General features: G+C 37.4%; 1 protein-coding gene across 1 annotated transcript; it reads right to left on the bottom strand.

The window, feature by feature from the left end:
- Positions 1–3,087: 3,087 nt before the first annotated feature.
- On the bottom strand, positions 3,088–27,607 carry hhipl2 (HHIP-like 2). The gene is given in 11 exon segments (XM_042743117.1): positions 3,088–3,162; positions 17,147–17,184; positions 17,187–17,591; positions 17,889–17,971; positions 18,867–18,945; positions 19,054–19,199; positions 19,384–19,510; positions 20,501–20,832; positions 20,952–21,095; positions 23,116–23,768; positions 27,065–27,607. Coding segments are annotated over 11 exon segments (2,427 nt in total). The 5' UTR covers positions 27,410–27,607.
- Positions 27,608–27,627: the final 20 nt, after the last annotated feature.

Raw genomic sequence — 27,627 nt, 5'->3', positions numbered from 1 at the left:
TTTCAGCGTCATTACTCCAGTGTTCAGTGAAATCATTCTAATATGCAGATTTGCTGCTCAAGAAATATTTCTGATTATCAATATAGAAAACAGTTGTCCTTATTCTTTTTTTTTTCTTTTTGTGGAAACCATAGTATATTACATTCAAAAATACAATTAAAAACTAAAGTTTTTTTTTTTTTTTTTTTTTTAAATGCATTTATTCAACAAGGACAAATTAAATCGATCAAAAGTGACAGTTTAGACATTTATAATGTTACAAAAGATTTTGAATAAATGCTGATTAATTTGAAATATTATTTATGCTTAAATTTATGCTGAAAAGTAAAATTATCATGATTTACACAAAAATATGAAGCAGAAAAATTTTTCCATATTAATAATAAGAACTGTTATTAATGATTGAGCACCAATAATCATAACAGAGCAACAAATCAGCATATTAGAATGATTTCTGAAGGATAATGTGACACTGAAGACGGGGGTAATGATGCTGAAAAATCAGCTTTGATCACAGCAATCAAATACAGTTTAACAGATATTCACATAGAAAACATTTATTATGAATTTAAATAATATTTCTCAATATAACTATTACTGCAGCCTTAATGAGCAGAAGATACTTGTTTCAAAAACATATAAAAACTATATATATATATATATACACACACACACACACACACACACACACACACACACACACACACACACACACACACATATATAACATAGTTACATCTTTATATATATATATGGGTTGTGTATGGCATTAAACATTTTTTAAAATGGCATTAAAAGCATTAAATTAGATTTGATGATACCTGCAGGAACCCTGTTTTAATAAAATCCATGCAAAAGTTATCAGATCACTTTAGAATACAGTGTAGGATGTTATGAATACTCTTCAGTTTTATGCAAAACAGAAATACGACAATTAGAATATCAGATCTCTGTCATATGGCCAAAAATAAATGCAAAAAATGCAAACTGGCCGCTAGTTTGACGCATGAAAACCGTAACAATGTATCTTACAAGGTAACATAATATAACCTTGCTCTCAATTGAAATGTGTCCCCACATTAAGTCCTTGAATTCCTTCAGCTACGGACAGTGTTTTGACATTAATGTACTACAGAAGAGTTGCGATTTTCTAGACCGATAAGGCTAGGAACTATACTATCATTCCGGTGTAATAATCAAGGAACTTTGGTGCCCTACCATGTGTGCAGCAGGCGCAATGATATAACACAGCACCTGAAAATAGGCTTATTGGAAGTTACCTAGCTTGGACTATTTTCAAGCGCTGCGTAATATCATTGCGCCTGCTGCACCTCATTTTGGTCATTTTTGAGCGAGATGCTAACATCTTATCAGATTCAATGATCTATGCTAAGCTTAGCCAAAAGTGCTACTGCCAGACCCGGAGATCGGCTGAATGGATTAAAAAATGTTAAAACTCAACTGTTTAACTCTAGGGGAGTTGTAAAATGAGCCTATTTTCAAAAAAGTGGAGTGTTCCTTTAAGTTAGAGTAGCTGAAAAGTATTTAAAGTGAAACAGATGTATTGTATAGATCAGGGGTGTATCCTGTTTCTGGAGATCTACCTTCCTACTTCAGTTCCAACCCCGATTAAACAAACCTGTCTGTAATTATCAAGTGCTCCTTCAGATCCTAATTAGTTGGTTCAGGTGTGTTTGATCATGACCAGGTTGGGCACCCCTGTTATAGATTACTAGTGTGGGCTAAGTGAGGGCCAGCAATAAGGGCCCAACGTTTTGACAATGAGCAACATCTCAGAGGCCCTGTGCTTGCAGCTCGCTGGGGGCCCTTAGGCTAGCCCTAAGTGGGCCAGTGCAGGCGTGTTTGCAGGGAAGCAGTTCTAAAGTTCTGTTAGTAATGCTAAACAGGTTACTAAGTTAAAATAACACTACACTGAGATATAAATCTTCTTCTATCATCATTGTATCCACGATCAACCAGGCAGAACCAGGGGGGATAATCGGGAACGCTTTCTCAGGTTCTGTGATGAGGGAGGCCCACCCATGTAAATGTTGTCCTGCCCCTTAGAATTTTAACGACGGCCCTGTTACAGGTTGCTTTAGGGGCTGTGTCTGTAATTAGTGTACTGGAAGACACCTACGATAAAAAGTTTCTGCTAGATGACAATTAATTACAGACTCACAAATAATCACTGTGACATTGAATGCAACTGCATACTGTCTGTCTTTTGTTGTTGTTGTTTTTCCAGGCAATGGGCCGAAAACCTGTTTTGAGTGGATGATCTGTAAATGGTTAAAAGGACAAGCTACATCATTATTTGAGCCTTTTGTTGAGTTTGACCACCAGGGCCAATTCATGGGTTTGTAGAGCTCTTGGGGAAATCATAAAATTGGGCCCCACTGGTGTAAAACCAGCCTCACCAGTTGTCATAACTCCTAGACTTGATGAAAATGTGCTGAGCGGTTTCTTTATTCCCAGAGAAATATAATCACTGTACACTGTAAAACCTGATAAGTTCAGAATACTCAAAAAAAAAAAAAAAAATAAACAATTATGATAAATTGCAATTAAGTAAAACTTTAAAGTTTAAATTTTGAGTTATTATTTTAAGTGCACTGTACTTTAAACTAATTTACCATACATAATATTTTTAATTTCAGTTATTTTGATGCAGTAGTACTTCAATACAAATACTACCTTTAAAAAATGCACCTACTGTATGCATTACTCATAGGTTAATAAGTTCAGCATTAAAAAAAGCAAAAACTTAACTGCAGTTGTACAATTGAACATTTGTTTATTCAGTCTTATTTTTTTTTTTAAACACTGTGGTTGTTTGAACAAGTGTCTCTGAACATGTCAAACACACCGGAAGACCATCCATCATAGCTGCAGTGCTTACAGGACTTGTAGTGCTTTCATTGACAGCAATGGCAGGAGCGTCAGTAATGTCTGGCACTAACTATTTGTTACTCTACCTGGAATAAGCATAGAGTGTCCAACTGTAAGTTCAACTAAATAGACCAAAACTAGACAATTGCATTTATTGATACTAGCAGTTCTGTTAATGCACCGAATACTCACAATTCAAGTCTTGAAGAACTGTGGGTCCTCTTCACACAGGTACACCAGGGAAGCACAAAGGGCAACATTGTGCACATCCTTCAATGAGAAAGCAAACATGAGCATGTTAAACAAGCAAGCAAACTCTCTTTTATAGATCGAATGGAGGTATTAAGTGTTGACAAATTAAAACTCACCTAAAGATCATAAACATTTAGAATGTCACGCAAGGTCTCTGAAATCTTGCTGGTGCTTGTTGCTTTCTGTGATATGTGGAACTCGGCACAAACCTAGAAAACCACAAACACACTCAAGTGAGTATATAACCAATAATGGATTTAGAAAAGAGAAAGACGAGTCTGTGTCCAGATGTCTGAGGAAACATCACACAACTTGCATTTCAACACAATAGAAGTTACCTTTATTGTTGAGAAAGATTCAGCAGGCAACCAGTTCAGCCAAGAAAATAAAGTTTGTAAATGTTTACTACATACTTGCAGATTTCATTAGGTGTCTTATTATCCAGTAATTGTTAACTTCATGCCTGTGTATTAGCCTTAAAGTGGACATTCAAATTCACTTTTGCATTGTGATAACATATAAATGTGTCTTAGCAGTGTGGGGACAAATTCACACTACAATAATAAAAATCTATTAACTCCTTTTTTTTTAATCCCTTTTTTTGATAAAATAAAAAACTAAATTATATTTTGATTTTGTTTCAATTTAGTGTCTTTATGTTGAGTGCCTCAGCACAGCGGTCAGCAGTGTGAAGCGCAAGAAGGAGTCCCAGCTACTCACTCATTCATGTGGTATAAGCAGCCCCTGCCTTGGAGCAGCGGCCAGCCGTGTACAGGACACAGAAATGTTTGTGGCTGCACTCTAATTCACACGCCGTAAGCAATGCTCAGCAGAGTATAGAGCACGGAGGAGTCCCAGTCACTTACTCACTCATGTGTTATAAGAAGCTCCTGGCTTGGAGCAGCAGTCTATAACGTGCAAGAGCAGTAAGCTCTGGCTGCTTATTCATTCACACGATATATGCAGCCCCGCTTCAGATGCGACTTGTTATGTGTAAAGTGTGAAGTGTGTCAGTTGCTCTCACTCCCATCCAGTGTAAGCAACCCCACCTCGGAGTATAAAATAAGATGTCTTTCGGCCGTCCACTAACTCTCAAAGCACGCTCCCCACTCAAGAGCATTGACCATGCGTAGTACAAATCCACCCCCCCCCACTCTGCGGCCCAGTATAGGTAGCCCCTATCATAAAACATGGTCTGCTTCATATAAGCACAAAACGCACACTTGGTGTTCTCCGACTGACAATACCACTTTTACAGCACTCTTCCTTTATGATCGGTGCTTAAATGCGAGACTGTTCTCTACCCTAGCCTCAGCCTCTGGCACTGAGAGTCTTGTAGACAGGTCGACAGTAAAATTTGCTCCTCTGTACGATGTGACAAAGCTGGTAGACAGAATGCAAAAGGTGCCTCTTTGTCAAAATCATTCCCTAATGTGATGCCCCTCCGCGAGCAGTGGGTTATACATACAAAGCTCGGGCTGCCCTGTTTCAAATGTTACGAAACTATGGAACCTTCACAGTGCGTATGATTGAGCAAATGTTTCTGTTCATTCACAGAATGCGTGATCGTGGCTCTCTCCCCTCTTAAAGTCAACGTAAAGTTGACTTTATTTACTTTACTAGCACACATTGCTAGTCTTGATGTGAACAATTAATCTGTGCAAGTTAATTCGGTGAAAAAAGAAAAAGTTTGTTTTGGTAATCTTTAATCAAAATTTAAGTTCAGCTCTGGAATGGCATTTCTTTTCTGATGACGTCAGTTTAGGCTTGACGGCTTGGGCAGAACATACTTGTCAACATACACTTTTTTTTTTTTTTGTGAAAAAATAAACAAACAAACTACTCTCCACCAGGAGTTTGTCATCATCTTGTGCTGGGTCTAAAGGTACTGTATGTCTACACAGGCCATTATACAGCACACTATGTGTCTCGCTTATGTAAGCTGATCAAATTCTGTATGCACCAATTCACTTGATGCTTCATTATTACCACCCCATATGTGTATTAGTCCAGCACTGCTCAACTGTGTGCAGGGCAGTGCTGATGGCACTGGTGCAATCTTGGCAACTTGCCAGGTGCATGTCTGGGTGATTCAACTAGGTCCGGTATCAGACATAGAGGAGCAGTGCGTTCGCCCCTCGCTGTATTCACCCGTCACGGCATGTGTGGTATTTCCCCATGTTAACTTGGCTGGGATAAGGGATGCCACTGTTTTTACATGGTGGAGATTTTACACGCTCCCCTAGCATTTTACACAATGTCAAGAAACCAAATTAAAAGGGAACGTCTTGGGTTAACATAACCTTGGTTCCCTGAAAGGAGGGAATGAGACATTGTGTAAGTCGGCATGTAAAAACTGCCTCAGGGTCCAATAGTAGCTCTCACTCAGTCAAAAAGTTTTGAGGTAATATAGCGCTCGGGACTGCCTTTATAGCAGCTGAGCCCATCAAGCAGGCAAGTGCTCACATGGCATTGTCTATTGCACCGCAATAGCACTATCCAGTGACGTTTCAGGAAAGTTTGGAAAAAAAGTGATTTCCCCTAGCATTTTACGCAATGTCTTATTCCCTCCTTTCAGGAAACCAAGGTTATGTTAAGTAACCTGAGATGTTTTCTGAGCAGTACCCGGCCACAACCCCGCCCACGATCACTGAATGAATGTCCAGTATTAGCATATTACCGCCCTCAGCCAGTTGTATGCTGTCTGCCATTTCACTGAGGACGCAGTAGATTAGTTTTGTTTTTGTTGGTAATGCGCCACCAAATACACAAAAATGGAAGTGAGTGATGGGGTGAGCAGTAGAATTATCATTTTAAAGAGACATGCACCAAAATGGGTAGCTGTTTTTGACAATTAAAAAATGAATTGTTTTACACGACTATTGAAGAATTTTAATGAAAGTATATTACAGATATTCCATGAAGACATGAAAAATCGTACCAACTTGTGGAAAATGGGCGTCCTTCTGCTGCACTTTAGTGAAAAAAAAGTGAAAGTCGTGACATTTGCCAAATATGGTAACCCATACTCGGAATTGGTGCTCTGCATTTAACCCATCCAAGTGCACACACACAGCAGTGAGAAGTGAACACACCGTGAACTCACACCCGGAGCAGTGGGCAGCTATATATCCAGTGCCCAGGGAGCAACTGGGGGTTCACTGCCTTGCTCAAGGGCCCTTCAGCCATGGGTATTGAGGGTGGAAGAGAGCGCTGTTCATTCACTCCCTCCCACCTACAACTCCTGCCAGCACTGAGACTCAAACCTGCGACCTTCAGTTAAAAAGTCCAACTTTCTAACCATTAGGCCACAGCTGCCCGATTTCTCACTTGCGAGTATCTGCCATGTAGAAATGTTCTTCTGAAAGTGTTGGTTAGAGCATGTGACGTGGATGACATCAGTTTATGTCACTCAGTTTACTTACCGAATAAAAATATTACATGCTTGCATACTGAATAAAAATATTAATTGAAGTGCTGGTGTTTAATCAGAAATGGTGAGCTACACAAAATTAAAACTTATCTTAGGAAACTTATTTCCTTGTTCAGCAAATTTAATTGTTTTAAGTTGCATCAGTGTAACAGATTTTAACTGTAGTGTTCTCAGTCTTTATAAGTAGTACTGTTTGGGTTTGCAGTGACGTCATAGGTAAGAGCTTGTTTAAAGTTGTTTAACGTTCTTCATTAAAGGATTACTCCACCGCAAAATGAAAATTTTTGTCATTAATCACTTTACAGTGATTCAACCGTAACGTTATGAAGCAACGATAATACTTTTTGTACACGAAGAAAACAAAAATAACAACTTTATTCAACTATTCCTCTCTTCTGCCTCCTGCGTACTGCTCAGATTTGCCAAAATGGCGCTACACTGATTTGGAGAGACAAAATTAAAACCATCAGTGCACAATTTTCAGCACCACAATCTGTCAAGCACATGTCACCAGCAAACATGCACTTGTTCACATCCTTCCGAGGCAGAAGACTCTAACCAAGTCTTCTAATCATTCTACTACTTGTCTGCTTGATCCTATTCCATCTCATCTCCTTCAAGCCATTTCCCCTGCAGCTGTACCTGCACTCACTCACATCACCACATCCCTTCACACTTGTGTTTTTCCCTCAGCATTTAGACAGGCTTGTATAACCCCACTACTTAAGAAAACTTCCCTTAACCCATCTCTTTTACAGAAGTGTAGACCGTTTTCCCTTCTTCCTTTCCTTTCAGAAGTGGACATTTAACCAAGACTGCCTTGCTCTCAGTTGTTGAAGCCCTAAAACTGGCAAGAACAGATTCCAAATATTCAATACTTGCTGGATCTGTCCGCTGCTTTTGACATGGTTAAGCACCAGATTCTCCTCTCAACCCTATTAGCAAAGGGCATCTCAGGAACCACACTCCAGTGGTTTGAGTCTTACGGTACCTCTCAGATAGGTCCTTCAAGGTATATTGGAGAGGTGAGTTGTCCAAGTTGCAACATCTAACTACTGGGGTGCCTCAGGGCTCAGTTCTTGGACCACTTCTGTTTTCTGTCTACATGGCATCACTAGGTTCTGTCATTCAGAGACAAGGCTTTTCATATCACTGTTATGCTGATGACACTCAACTCTACCTCTCATTCCGTCCTGATGATCCGACGATAGCTGCTCGCATCTCAGCTTGTCTAACAGACATTTCTTGCTGGATGAAGGACCATCATCGTCAACTCAACCTTGCCAAGACAGAACTGCTTGTGGTTCCATCAAACCCATCGTTTCATCACAATTTCACCATCCATTTAGGCACATCAACCATAACTCCTTTAAAAACAGCAGGTAACCTTGGAGTTATGATTGATGATCAGCTGACTTTCTCAGACCACATTGCTAAAACTGCCTGGTCCTGCAGATTTGCTTTATTCAACATTAAGAAGATCAAGCCCTTTCTTTCGGAACATGCTTCACAACTCCTTGTTCAAGCTCTTGTTCTGCCCATACTGGACTATTTCAGTGCTCTCTTGGCAGGTCTTCTAGCCAGTTCTATCAAACCTTCACAATTAATCCAGAACGTGGCAGCAAGATTAATTTTTAATGAGTCGAAAAGAATGCACGTCCCACCTCTATTTATCAGTTTGCACCGGCTACCAATTAGGGCTGTGCAATTAATCGAAAAAGGATAAGACAATAATCGAGATAAAAACAAATATTGCGCCCTATTCCGCCCCCTTTTGCAGTGCTGCGCTTTCGTTCCTCCATAAAAGCCCAATTTCACATGCAAATCAGTAAAATCATGTAATGTGACTTTTGCAAAATGGGACGTGCTTGATTTATAGAAGTATATTTATTCATGTTTTTAAAAGCGTGAAAGAGAACTTGCGCTGCTCCTCAGGAAGAGATATGCGCTCAGAGACGGAACAGAACACGGACATGTCATCTTTTAGCTTAAGGTGCACGCCTAAACGGTCAAATACATGCAAAAATGTGTCAAAATGCGGCGCTTAGTGATTATTCATGCTTACTTTCGTCGGTCATGTAATAAATGAACGTAAAGAGCGTTAAAAATAAGCGTGTAACGGTCGGTCATGTATTAAATGAATGTAAAGAGCGTTAAAAATAAGCGTGTAACGGTAAATTTGATCTGTGTGGCTCTTAAAGTGACGGGCGGGATATTTTCCTAATGCGACTGTGCGTTATTAATCAAACAACAAAAGACAAATTCAAAATCACACACTGCTCGAGTGAAGAATTTTTGTAGCTTTAGGAAACAAAAAAGTTTAATTCTTACAGTGAAGACTATGCTGTTTTATTTTACATTTGACTATTCATTTCTGTAGTAGGCTGTAAACTGCTTGAGACTTGCATAAAAAAACATTAAAGCACAGTTATTTGTATCTTTTTATTCTATTGTATTTGTCTTTTGCTTTTTTATTACTGACAGTTTAATTATTTTCAATAATTTTGAGGACCTTTTTGTTTGTTTGAAATTCCGCTGGTCTGTACAATGTAGATGTCATAGCAAGCTTATTTACAGGAAATACATATTTGATATGCATCACTAACTTTAAATAAATCACTCATATAAAGTTTTGGTCATGTGGTCCACTAATAATTGTGTTAAATATTCGTGATTACAATATTGACAAAAATAACCGTGATTATGATTTTTGCCATAATCGAGCAGCCCTACTACCATCATGTTCATGGATAAGCTAATGATTTATTAATGTTGTAGTATGAAGTAGGGTGAAGCTGAAAGCAGTCGAAGAGAAACAAGGTCACTGAACGAGCGTGACACACGGCTCGAAAGCAGCAGAGCTTTTATTATGCCACAGTCGACCACTTCCGCTCCTTCCGGGGTAAAGCAGAGCTGTTTTATCATACTAGATACATTTGAAAGTTCTGTTATAATGCTACTCTGTGTGGTCGTTGCCTGTTTAATAAAATGCATAACATATTAATGGATCTTTGTTGTTTCCATGTTTTCTACAAAACAAAACCGGAAATCGAGGGGTTATGACGTCATTGGCAGGCGACACAATGACACTATGGACACGGCCCGTGTCACTAGTTAAAACTGCTTATTTCTCTGGATTTAAACATTCTTCGAAACATTTGGGATAATGCAAGTACATAAGTCAGCAAAATATATAACATTGTTCTAGTAGATTTTGGATATTCTAATAAAAAAGAAATCTTACATAGAGGTCCTTCTCAAAAAATTAGCATATTGTGAAAAAGTTCATTATTTTCCATAATGTAATGATAAAAATTAAACTTTCATATATTTTAGATTCATTGCACACCAACTGAAATATTTCAGGTCTTTTATTGTTTTAATACTGATGATTTTTTGGCATACAGCTCATGAAAACCCCAAATTCCTATCTCAAAAAATTAGCATATTTCATCCGACCAATAAAAGAAAAGTGTTTTTAATACAAAAAAAGTCAACCTTCAAATAATTGTTCAGTTATGCACTCAATACTTGGTCGGGAATCCTTTTTGCAGAAATGATTGCTTCAATGCGGCGTGGCATGGAGGCAATCAGCCTGTGGCACTGCTGAGGTGTTATGGAGGCCCAGGATGCTTCGATAGCGGCCTTAAGCTCATCCAGAGTGTTGGGTCTTGCGTCTCTCAACTTTCTCTTCACAATATCCCCACAGATTCTCTATGGGGTTCAGGTCAGGAGAGTTGGCAGGCCAATTGAGCACAGTAATACCATGGTCAGTAAACCATTTACCAGTGGTTTTGGCACTGTGAGCAGGTGCCAGGTCGTGCTGAAAAACGAAATCTTCATCTCCATAAAGCTTTTCAGCAGATGGAAGCATGAAGTGCTCCAAAATCTCCTGATAGCTAGCTGCATTGACCCTGCCCTTGATAAAACACAGTGGGCCAACACCAGCAGCTGACATGGCACCCCAGACCATCACTGACTGTGGGTACTTGACACTGGACTTCAGGCATTTTGGCATTTCCATCTCCCCAGTCTTCCTCCAGACTCTGGCACCTTGATTTCCGAATGACATGCAAAATTTGCTTTCATCCGAAAAAAAAGTACTTTGGACCCACTGAGCAACAGTCCAGTGCTGCTTCTCTGTAGCCCATTTCCTGCCCACGCCTGTGCACGGTGGCTCTGGATGTTTCTACTCCAGACTCAGTCCACTGCTTCCGCAGGTCCCCCAAGGTCTGGAATCGGTCCCTTTCTCCACAATCTTCCTCAGGGTCTGGTCACCTCTTCTCGTTGTGCAGCGTTTTTTTGCCACACTTTTTTCCTTCCCACAGACTTCCCACTGAGGTGCCCTTGATACAGCACTCTGGGAACAGCCTATTGGTTCAGAAATTTTCTTTCTGTGTCTTACCCTCTCGCTTGAGGGTGTCAATGATGGCCTTCTGGACAGCAGTCAGGTCGGCAGTCTTACCCATGATTGCGGTTTTGAGTAATGAACCAGGCTGGGAGTTTTTAAAAGCCTCAGGAATCTTTTGCAGGTGTTTAGAGTTAATTAGTTGATTCAGATGATTAGGTTAATAGCTCGTTTAGAGAACCTTTTCATGATATGCTAATTTTTTGAGATAGGAATTTTGGGTTTTCATGAGCTGTATGCCAAAATCATCAGTATTAAAACAATAAAAGACCTGAAATATTTCAGTTGGTGTGCAATGAATCTAAAATATATGAAAGTTTATTTTTTATCATTACATTATGGAAAATAATGAACTTTTTCACAATATGCTAATTTTTTGAGAAGGACCTGTATTGTGTCTTTTAATGTTTGCCTACAAAACCACCCCTGGCTCTGCACCCCTTTACTTAAATTCATTACTTCAGACCAGTGGTGGACGAAGTACACAAATCAAGTACTTGAGTAAAAGTACAGATATGTGTAATAAAATATTACTCCAGTAAAAGTACTCCTTTTTCAATTTTACTCGAGTGAAAGTACAAAAGTACTCGATTTTTTTTATGTACTTAAGTAAAAAAGTACAGATAGATTTATTTAGCAATTTTATATAGGCTACTTAATTTAATTTTAAATTCGCACATATTTTTATAATCCTATACTGCACAAAATGCCTGGGATTTTCCTAAAATAACCACTGTATGGAGATTGTTGTTGACATGGACTACGCTGACGAGAGTGATCACTGTGAAGCTTACACTGCGATGTACCTGAGAGAAAATAGATTTGTCCTGATTTTCACCAGTAAGAAAAAAGTGTTTTAAAGTTTGTTGTTTAGCAGAACATTACAGTTATATATGACTTGAGAATAAGGCCCGAAGTTAGGCCTAAACATTTTAAGGAAAATATAATTATATTTTCATTATGATTTTTTTTCTTCTCAAACCTTGTCTGTGGTGTAAAAAACAGCCCTGGCCAAATGCCCCCAGAGGGCATCACTTGTCAGCCTGATAATTACTGTAGTTACCATGTTCTGAACATCACATCCTTTCTTTTCCACCTGATGTAATCTATCTAGATGGTTGAATAAAAATATTTGGACTTTATATCTAGAAATAACCTCAACTTAGCACCAGCAAGATTGTTAGCTAGACAGTTAGCATCAGCTAACAATATTTACTTATTTTCAGTTTGGTTATAAATAAACATTCATATCCATCTACTCGGCTAGTTAATCGTAACAATATAAAAATTTATACTGTTGATAAACAATATAAAAACAGACATCACACGTAGTGTTTTAATAAAACTGTTAACATTATTTTATTTAATCTGTGTTATTTTAATGTTTCCTTTTTTTGACCTAAAACATGACACGGATGTTGATGTGTCTGCATTCAAGCATTTCAGTGGGCTTAAATAGATCACCTTTTACAGCAGATTTAGTTCACAAACAACTAACAGTTTCGACCTAAATATGGTTTTCAGTTACAATAATTAATCCTAAAATTTGACATTAGTAACTTACTTTTAGCAACAAGATCCCGGTTCTTATTTATGGATTCAGTTTAGATCACTGGAGACTCGCACTAAACGGTTCATCTGAATCAGTGAGTTGTCGACTCGAGAACAGCTGCAATCGGATCATTATAATTCGTGAATGAATCGTTTGGTGCGATTTGCGAACCAATTTAAAAGGTTAATTGAAAAGAATCAGTTCGTTCTTGAATCGGACACCGCTTCTGCGTGTCGGAGCATGTGATATATTATCAGGAGTAACGATATGTTTTATGAAATCTAGTGAAGTAAAAAGTACGATCTTATGCTTTGGAATGTAGTGAAGTAAAATTAAAAAGTTACTCAGAATAAAACTACTCCAGTAAAGTACAGATACTTGAAAAATTTACTTAAGTACAGTAACAAAGTAAAGCTACTCCGTTACTGACCACCACTGGACTTATGTGGCCTTTAGAAGCTTGTGTTCTGCAAGTGAATGTGGCTTTATTGTGCCATCCCAAAGAGGCACAAAATCACTTTCACAGACTTTTACATTAACTGTTCCCTCCTGGTGGAATGACCTGCCCAACTCAATCCGAGCAGCTGATTCCTTAGCCATCTTCAAGAATCGGCTAAAAACACATCTCTTCCATCTTTTATTTGACCCTCTAACTCTAGCTCTCTCTATTCTAATTCTATTCTTTAAAATAAAATAAAAAACTTCTACTCTACTAGCTAATCTTCTAGCACTCCTCTAACTTACTACTGTAACTGCTTTTTAACACTAGCTTTTCTAATCTTTTTGTATTCTATCTAGTTGTCGACCGATATTGTTTTTTTGACAGCCGATGCCGATATCTTGGAAAGTATATATTTATACTTTAGATGTCAAAGTATTTTTCACAAATAAATATTTAATAAAAATATAATTAAAAAGTTAGTAAACTGTAACCAGCAGGGCACTTGGTATTCTGAGAAGTTTGTGTGCATTGGAAATCATATTTTTCAAATAAAGCCAGGGTAACACTCATTTTACATACCGCACACAGAGAAAATGACATGAATATGACAGTGGGCAAATGCATAAAGTGCAGCATAATTTGAAATCATGAGTTTAAAGTTTAAAGCATTCAATTCACATGGACCGACCATCACACAGAGAACACACAATCATGTAGGATACAAATGCACACTTCACAAGATGTCACAGCTGGAAGTTTGCAAGGTTTGTGAAATGAAATTTTCATTAGTCATTCAAAGATTTGTTTAAATGATACAAATGCATATTTGCTTAATGCTGACGGCCTTGGCGATATATTGTCGACCAATAATTCTATTCATTTAGAATATTTATCTATTCTATTTATTCTGTCTTCTTATATATTATACAATTAAAAAAGGCCTCTAACACTAGCTTGCTCAATTCTTTTTCTATTCTCTCCGTTTTCTTTTTATTATATAATAAAATAAAAAACTTGCTACGTGTACTGCATTAAGCTAACTGAGACTTTTTTTAGCACTTGCATATCATTGCTCTTTTGTTGATTTTGATTGCTTCCATTGTCCTCATTTGTAAGTCACTTTGGATAAAAGCATCTGCTAAATGAGTAAATGTAAATCTAAATGTTTTAGAGCAGGTATAGTATGTCATACTGCAGGGCATTGTTGCCAGCAGGGTCGGAAATTACCAGTTATTTGACTTGTTGCACAAATGACCCCTAAATTCTAGATGAGGGGGCAAAAATACCCCAGCACAAATAAACTAAATCTATTATGATTAAAGTGAATTTGAATAAATAAATTAAAACAAAAAAACAATGAAATTGTAAAATTACTTGTAAATTCCTTTAAATAATTTTAGATAAAAGTGTCCTCTAAATCAGAATTTGTCAAACTGGGGTTCCTCAAAGTTTTTGGGGTCACTAATTTAAAAGTTTGAGAAAACCTAGTCTAGATGAATGTTTAAATGCTAATTATTGGCAGTATAGTGGCCTGTATGATATTTGTTGGGGGGCATAATTTGGCAGTCCTTGTACAGTAGACATCATTTTTTAAGTGTAGACGCAGATTTTCTGATGATGCCACAGCACATATATAGCAAACAACTTGTGTGATCTACCTTTAAATTCTTCAAGATTATCATAAATCTGAAGAAACTACAAAATATGAGTACCTTGAGGGGCAACCTAATTAAGATACATGTTAGAACATGCTTTGTGCTAGAAATATAGACTAAAAAGACGATAGAGAACCAGGTGAAAATATTTTCTTGCATGCTTCAGGCACTCACTGTAACCAGTCAACACAATCTGGGGGCCCCTTTTAAACTACAAAGATCTTAAGTGCTAGAGTTGCATACAATTGAACCTCTGTTTTTACCAGTCCGACAAATCATCACCTTTAGGCAATCTCCTAGACGTCACCGGACACGATCTGGGGGCCCCGTTTAAACAAATATCTCAAGGTACAAGAATTGCATAGAAGTGAACCTCACTGATCTTTTCACCAGTCCAACAAATCATCACCTTTAGGCAATCTCCTAGACAAGTCCTTGAACTTCTGTTGTGCGGTGGCTTTTTGAAACCTAGTTATTAGTGAATACAAATAATCTAGTTCCAGCATGTCCTCCGAAGCATTCATAATGGTATGCCCATAACCTGTGCTTTAATTACAGGATACTGTAAAGCTCTGTATGTGAGAATATAGACCTTTAATGTTTTTTTTATTTTTTTTAACATTGTTTGTGATCCTCTTGTTGCGGTTATGATCATCATCAGCATCCCAGTGTAATTGAAAATGACACAATCTATAAAAAGTTTATAGTCTGTATATATTATGAATAGCTTAAAATTTGAAAGCAGCTTTCAAGTGTGTACAAAATATGTGTAACATATAGGATAGGCATTATAGGTATAAATCCTGATTATTTATTTGATTGGTTTTATTTGAAGAATAACCATTTTAACGGTATAATATCAAATTTACTCTAAGCATTGGGTATAGTTTTAGGCTTTTCAAACATTTTGATGTCAAGGACGCAAATATGATTCCCTGTAGGGACCCCTTCTTAAAATACAAGGTACATTTTCTTTTAAAGGCAACTTACATTTTTTTATATAGTACATATCATATTTAGATATAAAAATCCAATTTCACCTCAAATTTTTCAGTGATATAAAGTTCCAATTTCACTTAAATTCTACTTATGTGTGATAGATTTTTAGTTGATTTATGGAATTTTACAAACACTGCAAATACGGTATTTAAGCAAATATATGCATTTATATAAAATGGCTGATAGCAAATATGTAAGATGCATAATTCAGATTGTCCATGGAATGAATGGCTTCTGTTTTCATGCTGTGATGAAGCTTACCTGGACGCAAAATAAAGAAGAGCCTGTTGGCTGAAAATGATAAGGATCCTGAATGATGGATTGTTTTTTGTATTGATGTCATCAGATAAATGCTGGCAGATTGCTAACTTGCTTGGATTTTTTGACATACTACACAGTGATGACTTTAGAGATTTTATGTTGCAGAGGTATGTATTGAAAATAATTAGTTTTTTCATGAACCACTCTTATTAAACGTTGTAAAAAAGTGTTGGAAAATCTTTTTCCTTTACACTTTATGGGTGACTTTATCATAAAAAGGGCAAATCACGTTCACTTAAAAGCTCAAGTGTTTTATTAAATGTTTTGTGGAATAACTTTTAGCATTAAAAGTTGTACCATTTTGAAATTCCATTTTACTTTTGGAATAATATGCAAATATGTGCTTGTACAATAGCAAAAGTAAAAAAAAATAATAATAATAAAATTGGATTTTAATACAGTAAAATTCTAAAGACCTGTTCAGCAATAGTGGTTCCTTTTAAATCTTCAATAACAAAACTACTTTTGTAGTTGACAAGGGTGTAGTAAGTAATACATCATTTACACCCTCATACACACTTGGATCTGCATTAAAAATAATTTTATTGTAAGCAAGAAAATACACTTTATTGAATAAACCATTTTTACTTGCACCAAGAAAGACTTCTGCATGGTATATATAAGTTTGCTTTCTGTCTGTGACTATTAAAGGAAAAGCAGTGCCCCTTTGGGTTTATATTTCAAAAGTGTGCATTTTGGACTTTCTTAGGTATGTCATAAAATTAGCACATTTTATAATTCAGTGTATTTTAGTTTCAAAGAGTTATGCTTAAGAAAGTCATTAGAAAGCTTTTTTTTATTATTATTATTTTATTTAGAATTTCTCTTTTTAATTTTAGTTTTGGTCTAAAATAAAGATCATTGCCCCAAACTAATTACTTCACCACATTCCAAAATTAAGTCCAACATATGAAGAATGCTTCTGTGTTGCATGCTAAACAAAATCAACTGTTGGAGCAGGACTATTGTGGTTTTCACTATGGTGTTTTATATCACACATCTGACTGACCTCAAAACTGCAATTCAATTGATACATTGTTTGAACGGGATTTCTTTGAATTCTCTTTACTGCTCTTCATTACTACCATCTGATTACTACCCCACACGCATGGCTTATTTAAAGTTTTCTCTTTTTAGTGAAAGAATATTTAGTCTTTTTGCTGTTGTCTTGCTTCTTTTGAGAAACAGTCACCTTAGGTTTGTTCTTCACAGGTTTTTTCACCTCTTTTTAGTCTTTTCAGTCTTTTGTAGCCAGACCTTGGGCTTTTTCACATCTTTTGGTTTTGTTGGTGGTTTTCGTTTTTCCGGAGCTCCTTTTTTGGGCAGTTTGGGATTGTGAGATGGCTTTCCTGTGGCTTGTTTATCCTTCTTGGTTTGTAACAATGACTTCTTGTTAGGAGGAACCTTCTTTAGTGTTTTTGTGCTCGTGTTTATTTGCTTCTCCTTTGCCTGAGTCGTCTTCTTTAACTTTTCTTGGCTCAACTTTGCTGTAGTGGTTTTGGGCGGAATTTTTTTCTTCGGTGCAGATGTGGTGGGTTTGGCACTTGTGGGCTGACGTGTGCCTGGTGGTTTAGTGGGGAGTACAATCTTTTCCAGTGGTGACCTTGTAGGTGTTTCACTTATGCCAAGCACAGTCACTTAAAAAAAAAAAGATATACACACGTTTATGAGTCTTCAGGCAATTCTGTTACATAATGCAATTGATTTTCTTTGGTAATCTTAAAAAATAATAATAAAATAAATAATAGGAAATTCCACAAACAATTACAAAGAAACAGCAAGTAACACTGAATTAAATGTGAACTTTGAAATAGATAAACTAAAGTACTATTTTCTTGTAAAATGTACATGTCTACAACATCAAAAAAATCTTTTTTTTTTTCTTTACAGTGTAGACAACACCAGTAATTTTTTAGGATGTGAAATATTCTTACATTCTCTAGGTGTGAATGGCACTTTCTTCCCTCTGACCTTTACAGGAAGTGACTTGTATTTGCATTTTCCTGGAGGTGCCCTCCTGTGAATAGAGACAGACAGAGGAAATAAATTCATTAACCTTAAAAATGTAGGACTCCTTTAGTGCCGTGAGGTAAAAAAGAAATTTAAAATGGCATCATAATTATTTCAGTATAAATCTATATACAAGGCTGTGTGTGTTTGTGAGGGCAATGACCTTCTGCTGCTCCTATTTGTAATGAATCTCTGTTTTTTTCCCCAGTTGGCTATTTAAGGAGGGATAAAGAATACAGAACAGCTGGGACTAATGTATGGTATTTCTATTAGTGAGTTATTTCAGATGTGCTGATAATCTCCGTAGTCTTGCTGGTTCCAGCAGGATGACTCTTGATTTCTCCATTGGTTAATTGTTTAAAACTTCAAAAATATCATGTTTGGTTCTTTATTGTTATTTCAGTCTCTATTTAAGTCATTTATTCATACTTTACTAGATTCAACGTATTTTAAAGGCACTGTAATAACATTTCAATATATCAGACCCCCTATCTCATTGAATAACATGAACAAATCATTAAGTTATTATTGATAAGTATTTATTATCTGTGATAGATAGCAGATTTCCAGAAGTCTGGATGGAAACCATTTGGTAGAAGCATGTGCAACAGATTCCAAGATTCCAAAGGAATATAGACCGCATGACGCTTGAACTGACACGTCCTGTAGTCCTTCTGTCATGATGTCTTCACTGAGACTTATCTGTTACATTTCAAGAACTCTTTATATATATATATATATATATAAATATATATTTATATATAGGGAATTTACCTATAATTATTTATACAGTATAGACAGATTAGGCAAAGAAAAATTTGTCATCTCATTTTTACTGTACTGCACGTGTGTGCATGACTGTTTGAGAAGAAAATGTATCCAAATATCCAAAATATACCTACCTGGATGGATCCATGAATTTGTAAATTGTGCCAAAGGGAGACATTGCACTTGGGTAGGAGGTCGCCAAAAAATAAAGTTCTCCCAGGAAATAATAAAATTATATATATATATATTTATTTTTTATATTTTTGTGTTATTATTGTTTTTGTGTGTATATTGTGTTTTTTTTTCTATGCACAAACCCACCCGCTTCATCCTCTGCAAATGAGATGATGAACTTGTGGTGATGATTTATAAGGCCAGGAAAAGAGCAGGTTTTAGTGTCACCCATGCACACATTCTTTTCCTTCCAACTCCCAGATTTCTTATCCTCCTCCAGAGCCATTAATCGTCTGAGTAGGAACAAGAGCTTGAATTTTCATTGTTTCCAGACATATTTTAAGAAAAAAGTAGTGACCGATTGACCTAAAAATGACTCTCATGCGCTGTAAATTTTATAGCTCTAATTGAGAGTTGATTGTGCATGAAAGACAGTTAGGTTAAGTTGTTAAAAAATGAAAGAGAGTTGGCCCTTACCCATTCATAAAGTCTCCAAAAATATAAAGACCATTGAGGTTGGGTGATTCGCATCCTCTGTACACGTAACCTCCAGTTACGGATTTCCCAACATGATGTCCATAGGCAAATATTGGCAGAATGTCATCTATAAAAACAACAAATTTTTTTTATGTAATTAAAACAATGTGTATACAGAAATTAGAGTTTGTTCATTACATACTTAAAGTTAAGCAGTTTCTTTACATTTCATCCTAAAAAGAACCGTCCATTATTAGTTTCTCACCCCTTGTGTTGCTTTGATCCTAAATTATTATTTTTCTTTAATCCAGAATGTCCAACCTACTTTCTACATATTAAGGTATTTCCAAGCTCTAAAAAGACAGAAGAATCATAAATGTGATCTGTAGTTTTACTCTGTCTTTGTCTGAGGAACAGACAAAAATTTAAGCCATTATTACACTGAATTTACATGTAGTCATTTAGCAGACACCTTTATCCAAAGCGATTGACAAATGAGGACTATGGAAGCAATCAAAATCAACAAGAGAGCAATGATATGTAAGTGCTATAATAAGTCTCAGTTAGCTTAACGCAGCACAAGTAGCAAGGATATTTTTTAAAATTATATTATATACGTCATTGTTTTTTGTGTCATGTGACCAATTGCAATTTAGCTAGACTGAAAAATGCTAAACTATATATGATCAGAGAGCTATGCAGAGGAAAAGATTATTAATGCATGTATACATTTTCTTAAACTAGTCTATCATATGACTTAAGAAGACTTGAAATCAAGAATGTATTAAAATTAAAAATTCTCAAAAAAGAAAAATTCTTATTTGGGAGTTTGGCAGTGTAAATCATCAACTTTTCTTACATGAATAACACAAGCTTCTCAAAAATGACATGGGAGTAAATAATGACTTTTTAAAGTAACTATTCATTAAAGATCATTTGAAATGCTCAAAATGTACAATCTCCAGAAATCAGGAGCACAAATTTATTGACTGGCCAGTGGTATGAAGTTCTCCAGTGTCCAGTTTCACTGAGCAGTAAAAATTTCTGGAATGCTGCATTTGATCTGTCATTTTCTCTGACCCAAATGTGTGTGTCATTATTTTACGGTCCAGCTCACCTAGAGAAGAATTCTGGCATAATTTCATGTCAAAGCATTCAAAGCCTTCTTTGGCTCTCCATCCATAGTTTCCTCCCTTTACAATGATGTCAACCTCCTCATATCGATTTTGACCCACATCACCGCAGAATATTCTCCCTCTCCCGTAACCAGTGAGTGGATCCCCTCGATCCACTGAGCAGCGCCACATATTCCTCACACCATAGGCATAGACCTCTGGCTTTGCATCAGGCTCTCCGAGAAAGGGATTGTCTGGAGGAATCTTATAGGGTTTCCCATCTGTACTGCTACCATTCACATCAATCCGAAGCACTTTTCCTAACAATGCTGATCTGAAACATATTTGCATATCAGGTAAAGCTTTTGTGATAAAAATGTCTAAGAGGGAGTTATTGGAGTTTTATCAAAGCACTATGCATGATTTGTGACACTCGTAAGGAACTGTCCTTACCTGTTTTGGGAATTTCCAAACTTTCCAAAAGGATCTCCTGCTTTTCCCCCATCCCCTGTAAAGATGTACAGATATCCGTCTAGACCAAACAGAAGCTGCCCACCATTATGGTTTGCTGCAGGCTCCTCAATCTCAAGAAGAACTCTGTAGATACAGATTTGTATACAACATTTAAGAAGAAATTGAGAAGAAACACATAAATAGCCTACTATTCAAAACCATAAACGTAAGTTTTTAAAAAAAAATGGTTTTCTGAAATCAACTATGGTGTGAGTTGGTACTTTAATAACGTTTGGTCACGAGACTCCAAAGAACCAATGAGGTTTGATGATGTCATTAAAGCCTTCTATACACACTGCTCGATTTTAGCAATCCTATAAGATCATTGCAGATCACACTGTGTGACATGGATCTGATAAACTTCGGTAGAGACATGCATGTAGACTGTATGACACCTATTTCATGTCGCATTTTTATTGGCTGGTCAGTAAACGTTGGTCATAGCAGGAAACACACCGTGCGATGATCATGCTGAATTTCTGACACTATCAGAAAATTATCGTAGGCTATCTTTGGTTGCAAGACTGTGACAACGGCCATCTGTGCACCTCTCTCACTGTACAACACAAGACAACCGATTAGGAGCTAGAAATCACAGAAATCGCCACAAATGTTTCATGATGCCCATCTTTCGTCTGGGACAGCCGAAAATCGTAAAGTGTTTCTCAGGTAATACATGCAGCTTGACATGACCTATATTGAAATCGAAAGCATTTTTGGGACTTGACCGACATGTTGACAATAAAATTTTTACTAAATTTTAAGATCCAAGAAGATTTTTAGTTTCACAGAAAAAATAACAATGTGCGCATATGAAACAACTCAGGATGAGAAGATAATAGGGCTGGGACAATAAATGGATGCATTGCAATTCGTGGATTGATTCTGAGATTTTCAGAATGCATCATGATTCTCTCTCGAATCGAATCTGAGCTTAGTTTTTAACAGCAGATGGCGCTGTAGGCTAGTTTTTAACCATACACTCAAATTTTCACGAAAAAGAGCACTTGTGCGTTTGGCTGAAGTCTTTAAGGCTGCATTTACACTGCAGGTCTCGATGCCCAAATCCGATTTTCTGACTATATCCGATTTTTTTGACCACCCGCTTACCTCATCTTTTAAAAGTGACCAGTATCCGATTTTTGCATTTACACTATACACTGCTGAAACTACCAAACGTAGACGTTCTGACCCAGAAAAGGAAGTAAAACAGCACGAAATACAATGGATGCAGATGCAAATAAAATTATACAGTGTTTTGCTTTCCACAATATTTTGAAAAGTCAACAAAAAAATCAGCAAAACATTGGTCTCGTACGGCGGAGAAAAAAAGAGGACTTAAAAGACATGAAACCTCTGTATTGCTCCACTGTGTGTATCCTTCGTCCTCCATCGCACCTAAAATAAGTCATGTGATCTCAGTTGGTGGCGTCCACCTGAGTTGACGTCACTTTTTTAATGACGTACGACTCGCATTTACTGGGGAATATCCGATTTGTCTGCTTGCATGGCACACGCAAATGCACATATCCGATTCATATCCGATTTATTACCACATATGAATGAGGCCTGAATCCGATCTGAGAAAATCGGAATCCATGCGGTTTTTTCCTGCTTACACGTTCACCGGTCATATCCGATCTGTGCCACATGAGAGGAAAAAATGGAATTGGGTCACTTGAACCATGCAGTGTAAATGGGGCCTAAATGTACTTGCACATCGGCTTTTATGCTTTTATGATGTGAGATTAATGTAAACACAGCCCACTGTGAACATCCTTGTAATTCACTTCAACCTTTTCAAACTTTATGAATGATTATTTTAGGTTCAAGTGGTGTGTGTTTAAGGAACTGGAATACAGCTATTTCTAAAGCACGCAGTGCCATCTACTGTTAAAAACTAAGCTCACAATCGATTCAAGAGAGAATCGCAATGCCTTCGGAAAATCTCAGAATCGATGCAGAATAATTTCTCGATTTGCGATGCATCGATTAATTGTCCCAGCCCTAGAAGATAAGAGACTTTTCATTCTTAGGTGAACTGTTTCTTTAACACATATATTTTGACAGCACGTGCACAAAAACATAGATCAAACCTATTAACCTCTCTGAGTGGGGGTCTGCCACGTTCATGTCATGAGCCGAGACCTTCATCTCGCTGATGCGAATTTTCTCCAGCTTGCCGTTGATCAGAATGGAGTAGTAGATGAAAAAGCGCCCATTGTTTCTGTACTTCGGATGGAAGGCGAGACCTAGGAAACCTCTTTCATCTCCCAGCCACTGTGTAGTCAACACCTCCCCGCTAATGTCCAGGAAGGGCTGCTCTAAGCGGCTGCCGTCTTTCAGATACACCCATATGAAGCCAATCTGCTCTGCCACGAACATGCGGTGGCTATCATCTCCACTGTGGACCATCAGCACAGGGTTCCTCAGCCCATTGGCTACTTCCGTCAAGCACAGCTGCAGACATCCTTTGGTGTCCTCCACCACCTTTCCCAGATTGCTGTACAGGTTATTGTTCCTCAGGACGTTGGGGTAGCAGTAGTCCTGGTCAGCGAGGTTAATGAGGTTGCAGAAATGCGAGCGGTCCTTCTCGCACGTCTCCAGCAGGGTCCGGCTGTTGGTTAGATACTTGACCACAGAATGGCACTTGCTGTGAAATTCTGAACAGTAAGCAAAGCACAGTCCTGGTAAGTGCCGCACTGGAGTGTACGGGTCTTCAGCATCAAACAAGTGTGCGGCGTATGGAGAACATTCCTGCAAATGAGCAATACAAGTCTTACAATTAACTAAATTTCTGAAGCTTACTGGTTCAAAGTCAAACATCCTCACCCACAAGTCTCTGATGTTCTAGTCTATAACAGGGGCCCAGTTCTGTTCCAGGAGTTCTGCTTTGCTGTAGAGCACTTCCAGCCAGAGTTGTAGTACTCAAGGACTTCTTGACCATTTTCGTGGAGCATCTGGAGTCTGAGTCAAGACTGAGTCCAGGCTTGAGTACTACAATGCTGTAGATAAGTTTTGTGGTCTGTGCTGACGCTTGCATAGGATTTGCTCTGTGCTATTGTGTCTTTAGACCAGAACACACACTGTGTGTGTGCTGCAGAGATTTATGTAACACTGATGCAAAACCAGTCTTCATCACCCCAAACAAAAGCATATTTATATTGTCTGAATCGTTCAGGAATGCGTTTCCCAAAAGCAACTATGGTTGCAAGTTCCGTCATTACCAATAGAGTTCAGTGGAACTTACGACCATAGTTAACTAACAATGCTTTTGGGAAACACACCCCAGACTAGGATTGGACAACCTGAGATTTCTTTCCCGCAACGTATAGCTCCAACCCTCATTAAACTCACTTTCAAGTAATCCCCAAGACCTTGATTAGCTTGTTAAGGTGTGTTTTATTAGGTTTGGAGCTAAACTCCTGCAAAGCAGGAAAATGGATCTCAAGGGCCAGAGTTGCCCATCCCCACTCAGTGTCTAGGTGATTAGAAATCAAACTATAAGTCCCTTTCCACACGAACGCGGTTATTTTTTAAAACCGTAGCTTTTTCTACATGGTTTGGCTCGTCCGTCTACACGCAAATGCAGCACCAGGTCACTGAAACTGAACATTTTTAAAAACGCCCGAAAGTGTTTTGATTTTTATAAGCTATGGTTGAGGTGTTTTTTTTTAGACTTCTGAAATGGTGATTTTTGGGTTGTTTTGTCGAAGCCTACACTGTTATATCCACCTACTGGAAACTTGTTCAGGCTTCTGATTGGCCAACATGGCTTTACGGTTGTGATTATATTGCCACCTGTTGGTTTGGCATGCTCTTGACAGTGCATCATAGCATACGTTTGCGTTTTCATGTGGACGGAGATTTTTTTAAAAATGGAAGATGGAAGAATGGAAGAAAACTGTTTATAAAAATACCTGTGTATGTGTGGACATGGCCTAAATCACACTACCCAGGGGGGTCACCTATCATCCTGACCAATCACGTGAATGACTGCAAGTGGAATCATATAAGTATTTGGGATGTGTGATTGATAAGAAGCTGAATTTTAATGAAAATGTGGAGAAGATTTGTAAAATGACCAGCAACGTCTGTACTGTCTACGGAGACTGTCCAAATTTAACGTTGATCTTATTTTGAGTCTGTTTTAACATTTGCTATGTTATGCTGGTATGGCAGTCTTGGTGTGAAGGCAAAGACTGCATTGGTGAAAATAGTTAACACTAGTAGTAAGATTTTAGCAGTTCAGCACAGTCATCCTCCCAAACTATATAATCGACAGGTAGTTAGAAAAGCCCAATTTATCTTAACGGTTACTTCCCATCCTCTCTACTCTAGTTTTAGTTTTTACCCTCAGGATCATGGTTAAGATTTCCTTCTGTTAGGAGTAACAGGTACAAACATTCATTTATTCCTACTTCTATCTCTTTGCTAAATTTGGGCAGGTGGGGAGTAGGTGGAAAAAGGTAGTTTGGTCTTGTGTTGTCCTGTGTATTTTTTTTTAATTTATTTATTTATTATTATTATTATTATTTTTTTTTTTTAAATTTTTTATGTATTGTAAATTGTCTTTTTGTGTGCTGGTCTTGCTGTAAAATCAATTGCCCTTAGGGGACATAAAGAAAGAAAGAAAGAAAGAAAGTGGTGTTGGTCTACCTCAGGGGCAGTGTTGTCAAGTCCATGTTTTAACACTGTTGGCGCGGGTTGTTTTTCATGTCCGCAGGTTGAAGCTACCCCAATAACGTGATATTTAACTGCTGGCATGCAAATTTTACCAGGGGAATCCTGCCAAAAAACATGTATTTTACCCCCCGGAATGCAATTTTTGAAGAGGGTCATCCTTGAATCATGATTTGGCTAGTTTTGGGATCGTTTTGAGTAGCAATTGGGTGGGTTTTGTAGTGAAAACTTGGCAACCATGCGGGACGGTGGGTGTTTTTTTTTTTCACTTCAAGAACTAGCTTCAGCCCTAATTAAACACATGTGAATCAGCTAATCGAGGTCTTCAGACTCACTAGAATCTTCCAGGCAAGTGTTTTGGAGCTGGCTGGAACTAAACTCAACAGGATGTTGACCCTCCGGGAGCAAAATCAGACACCCTTGCTCTTCAGGTTTATAACTCGACTCATATATGACTTTCTCTCAGACTCTGACTCAACCTTTTTCAGATTAGGGCTAAACTCTGACTTGAATTAGCTGGTCTGGACTATAAAACACTAGTTCTAACCCTATTTCACCTGTTTGTATTTATCAAGTGTTCCTGAAGAGATTAATTGGTTCAGGTGTGTTAATTAGGACTGGATCTGAACTTTCCAGGAAGGTATGACTCCAAGTGCAGAATTGGGCACCCCTGCCCTATAATATGGATCTGGTTCATCCTTAAATGTAAATTACTTAATCTGCCCCAGTGAAAACTACATGTAAAATCACTTCAAAATGTAACTGTACAACTTTTAAAAGAGCCTGATATGAGATACCATTAATCTGCAGCACAAACATACTATATAATCTTCAGATTTGTAGTTTGTTTTTAAAAGCTCTCACATCTAATCAAATGTACTGTATGTGCGATAAGACTGACGTTTGTCTTACAACTAATAAAAGAATTCACTGTGAATTTCTGCAAATGTATTTATATCATTGAATGACAGCTATTGAGAAAAACAGAAATCATTTAAGCATTTAAATGTATTAAAATATCAGAAATGTAGACAACACTCTATTCTGCTGTCAAAAGCAATAAATAAATAAATAAATCCTAATTACATCCCTTACATTTTAGATATGGTATTAAGCTGTTTAATATAAGAGAGAAATTGGCATATGCAGGATAATAAGCTTATAAAATATAATGTTATTAAGGGCACTATTAATTGTTCAAGTTGTGTAATATAAATATGAAAGTGCAATTTCTCAGATACCTTCTAACACATTTCATTCAAACATTTCAGAAACAAACTTGTTAAAACATAAATAAAAAAATATATTTAAAAATGCAGTTTACCACAGAAGCAATTTCAGCTTATTTGTTAATAAAGGATCATACATACCTGACACATAATATCTTTTACCAAATCACCGCACACTGCATATGCCTCATCACCAATCAGGTCCATTATATCCCAGTATCTCATTGCAATACTGTTGTCTGCTTTTTGGTCACAACAACCAAATTTCTCATAGTGCCTGCAAAACTCAAGGTGGTAAGGGGGTTTAAAAGGTGGCTGGTAGTCCAGACACTGAGGATGTGCCAAAGTATGTCTCAAATAAGAAAAGTAAATGATTATAATGAGGAGTCTGAAGGGTCCTTGGAGCCATTCGGTCCTCTTGGTCAGGAATCTATCCTCAGGGCATTTTGCATGATGATGACTGAGTGAATCCGGCTCTCTCTGCATTTTTGCCTTGTGCCACAGAGTGAAGAAGTGTGTTTGCTATTTAAAGTGTGTGTGTACAGTATGTCTGGTTAAGCAAGCATACGCTGTGAGTGCGTGCGTGCGTACGCGTGCCTGCCCCGCTCTTATTCTGTTGTGCGCGTTTGTCATTTGATAACAGGATACAACGTACTTGCCATATATTAAAATATAGCGATGTAATATTAATACTGTACATAAAA

This window comes from Cyprinus carpio, chromosome B17 (assembly GCF_018340385.1).
Source record: "Cyprinus carpio isolate SPL01 chromosome B17, ASM1834038v1, whole genome shotgun sequence".
NCBI lineage: Eukaryota > Metazoa > Chordata > Actinopteri > Cypriniformes > Cyprinidae > Cyprinus > Cyprinus carpio.
Note: the sequence above shows the minus strand (reverse complement) of the source record. Positions and strands in the feature narration are given on the sequence as shown.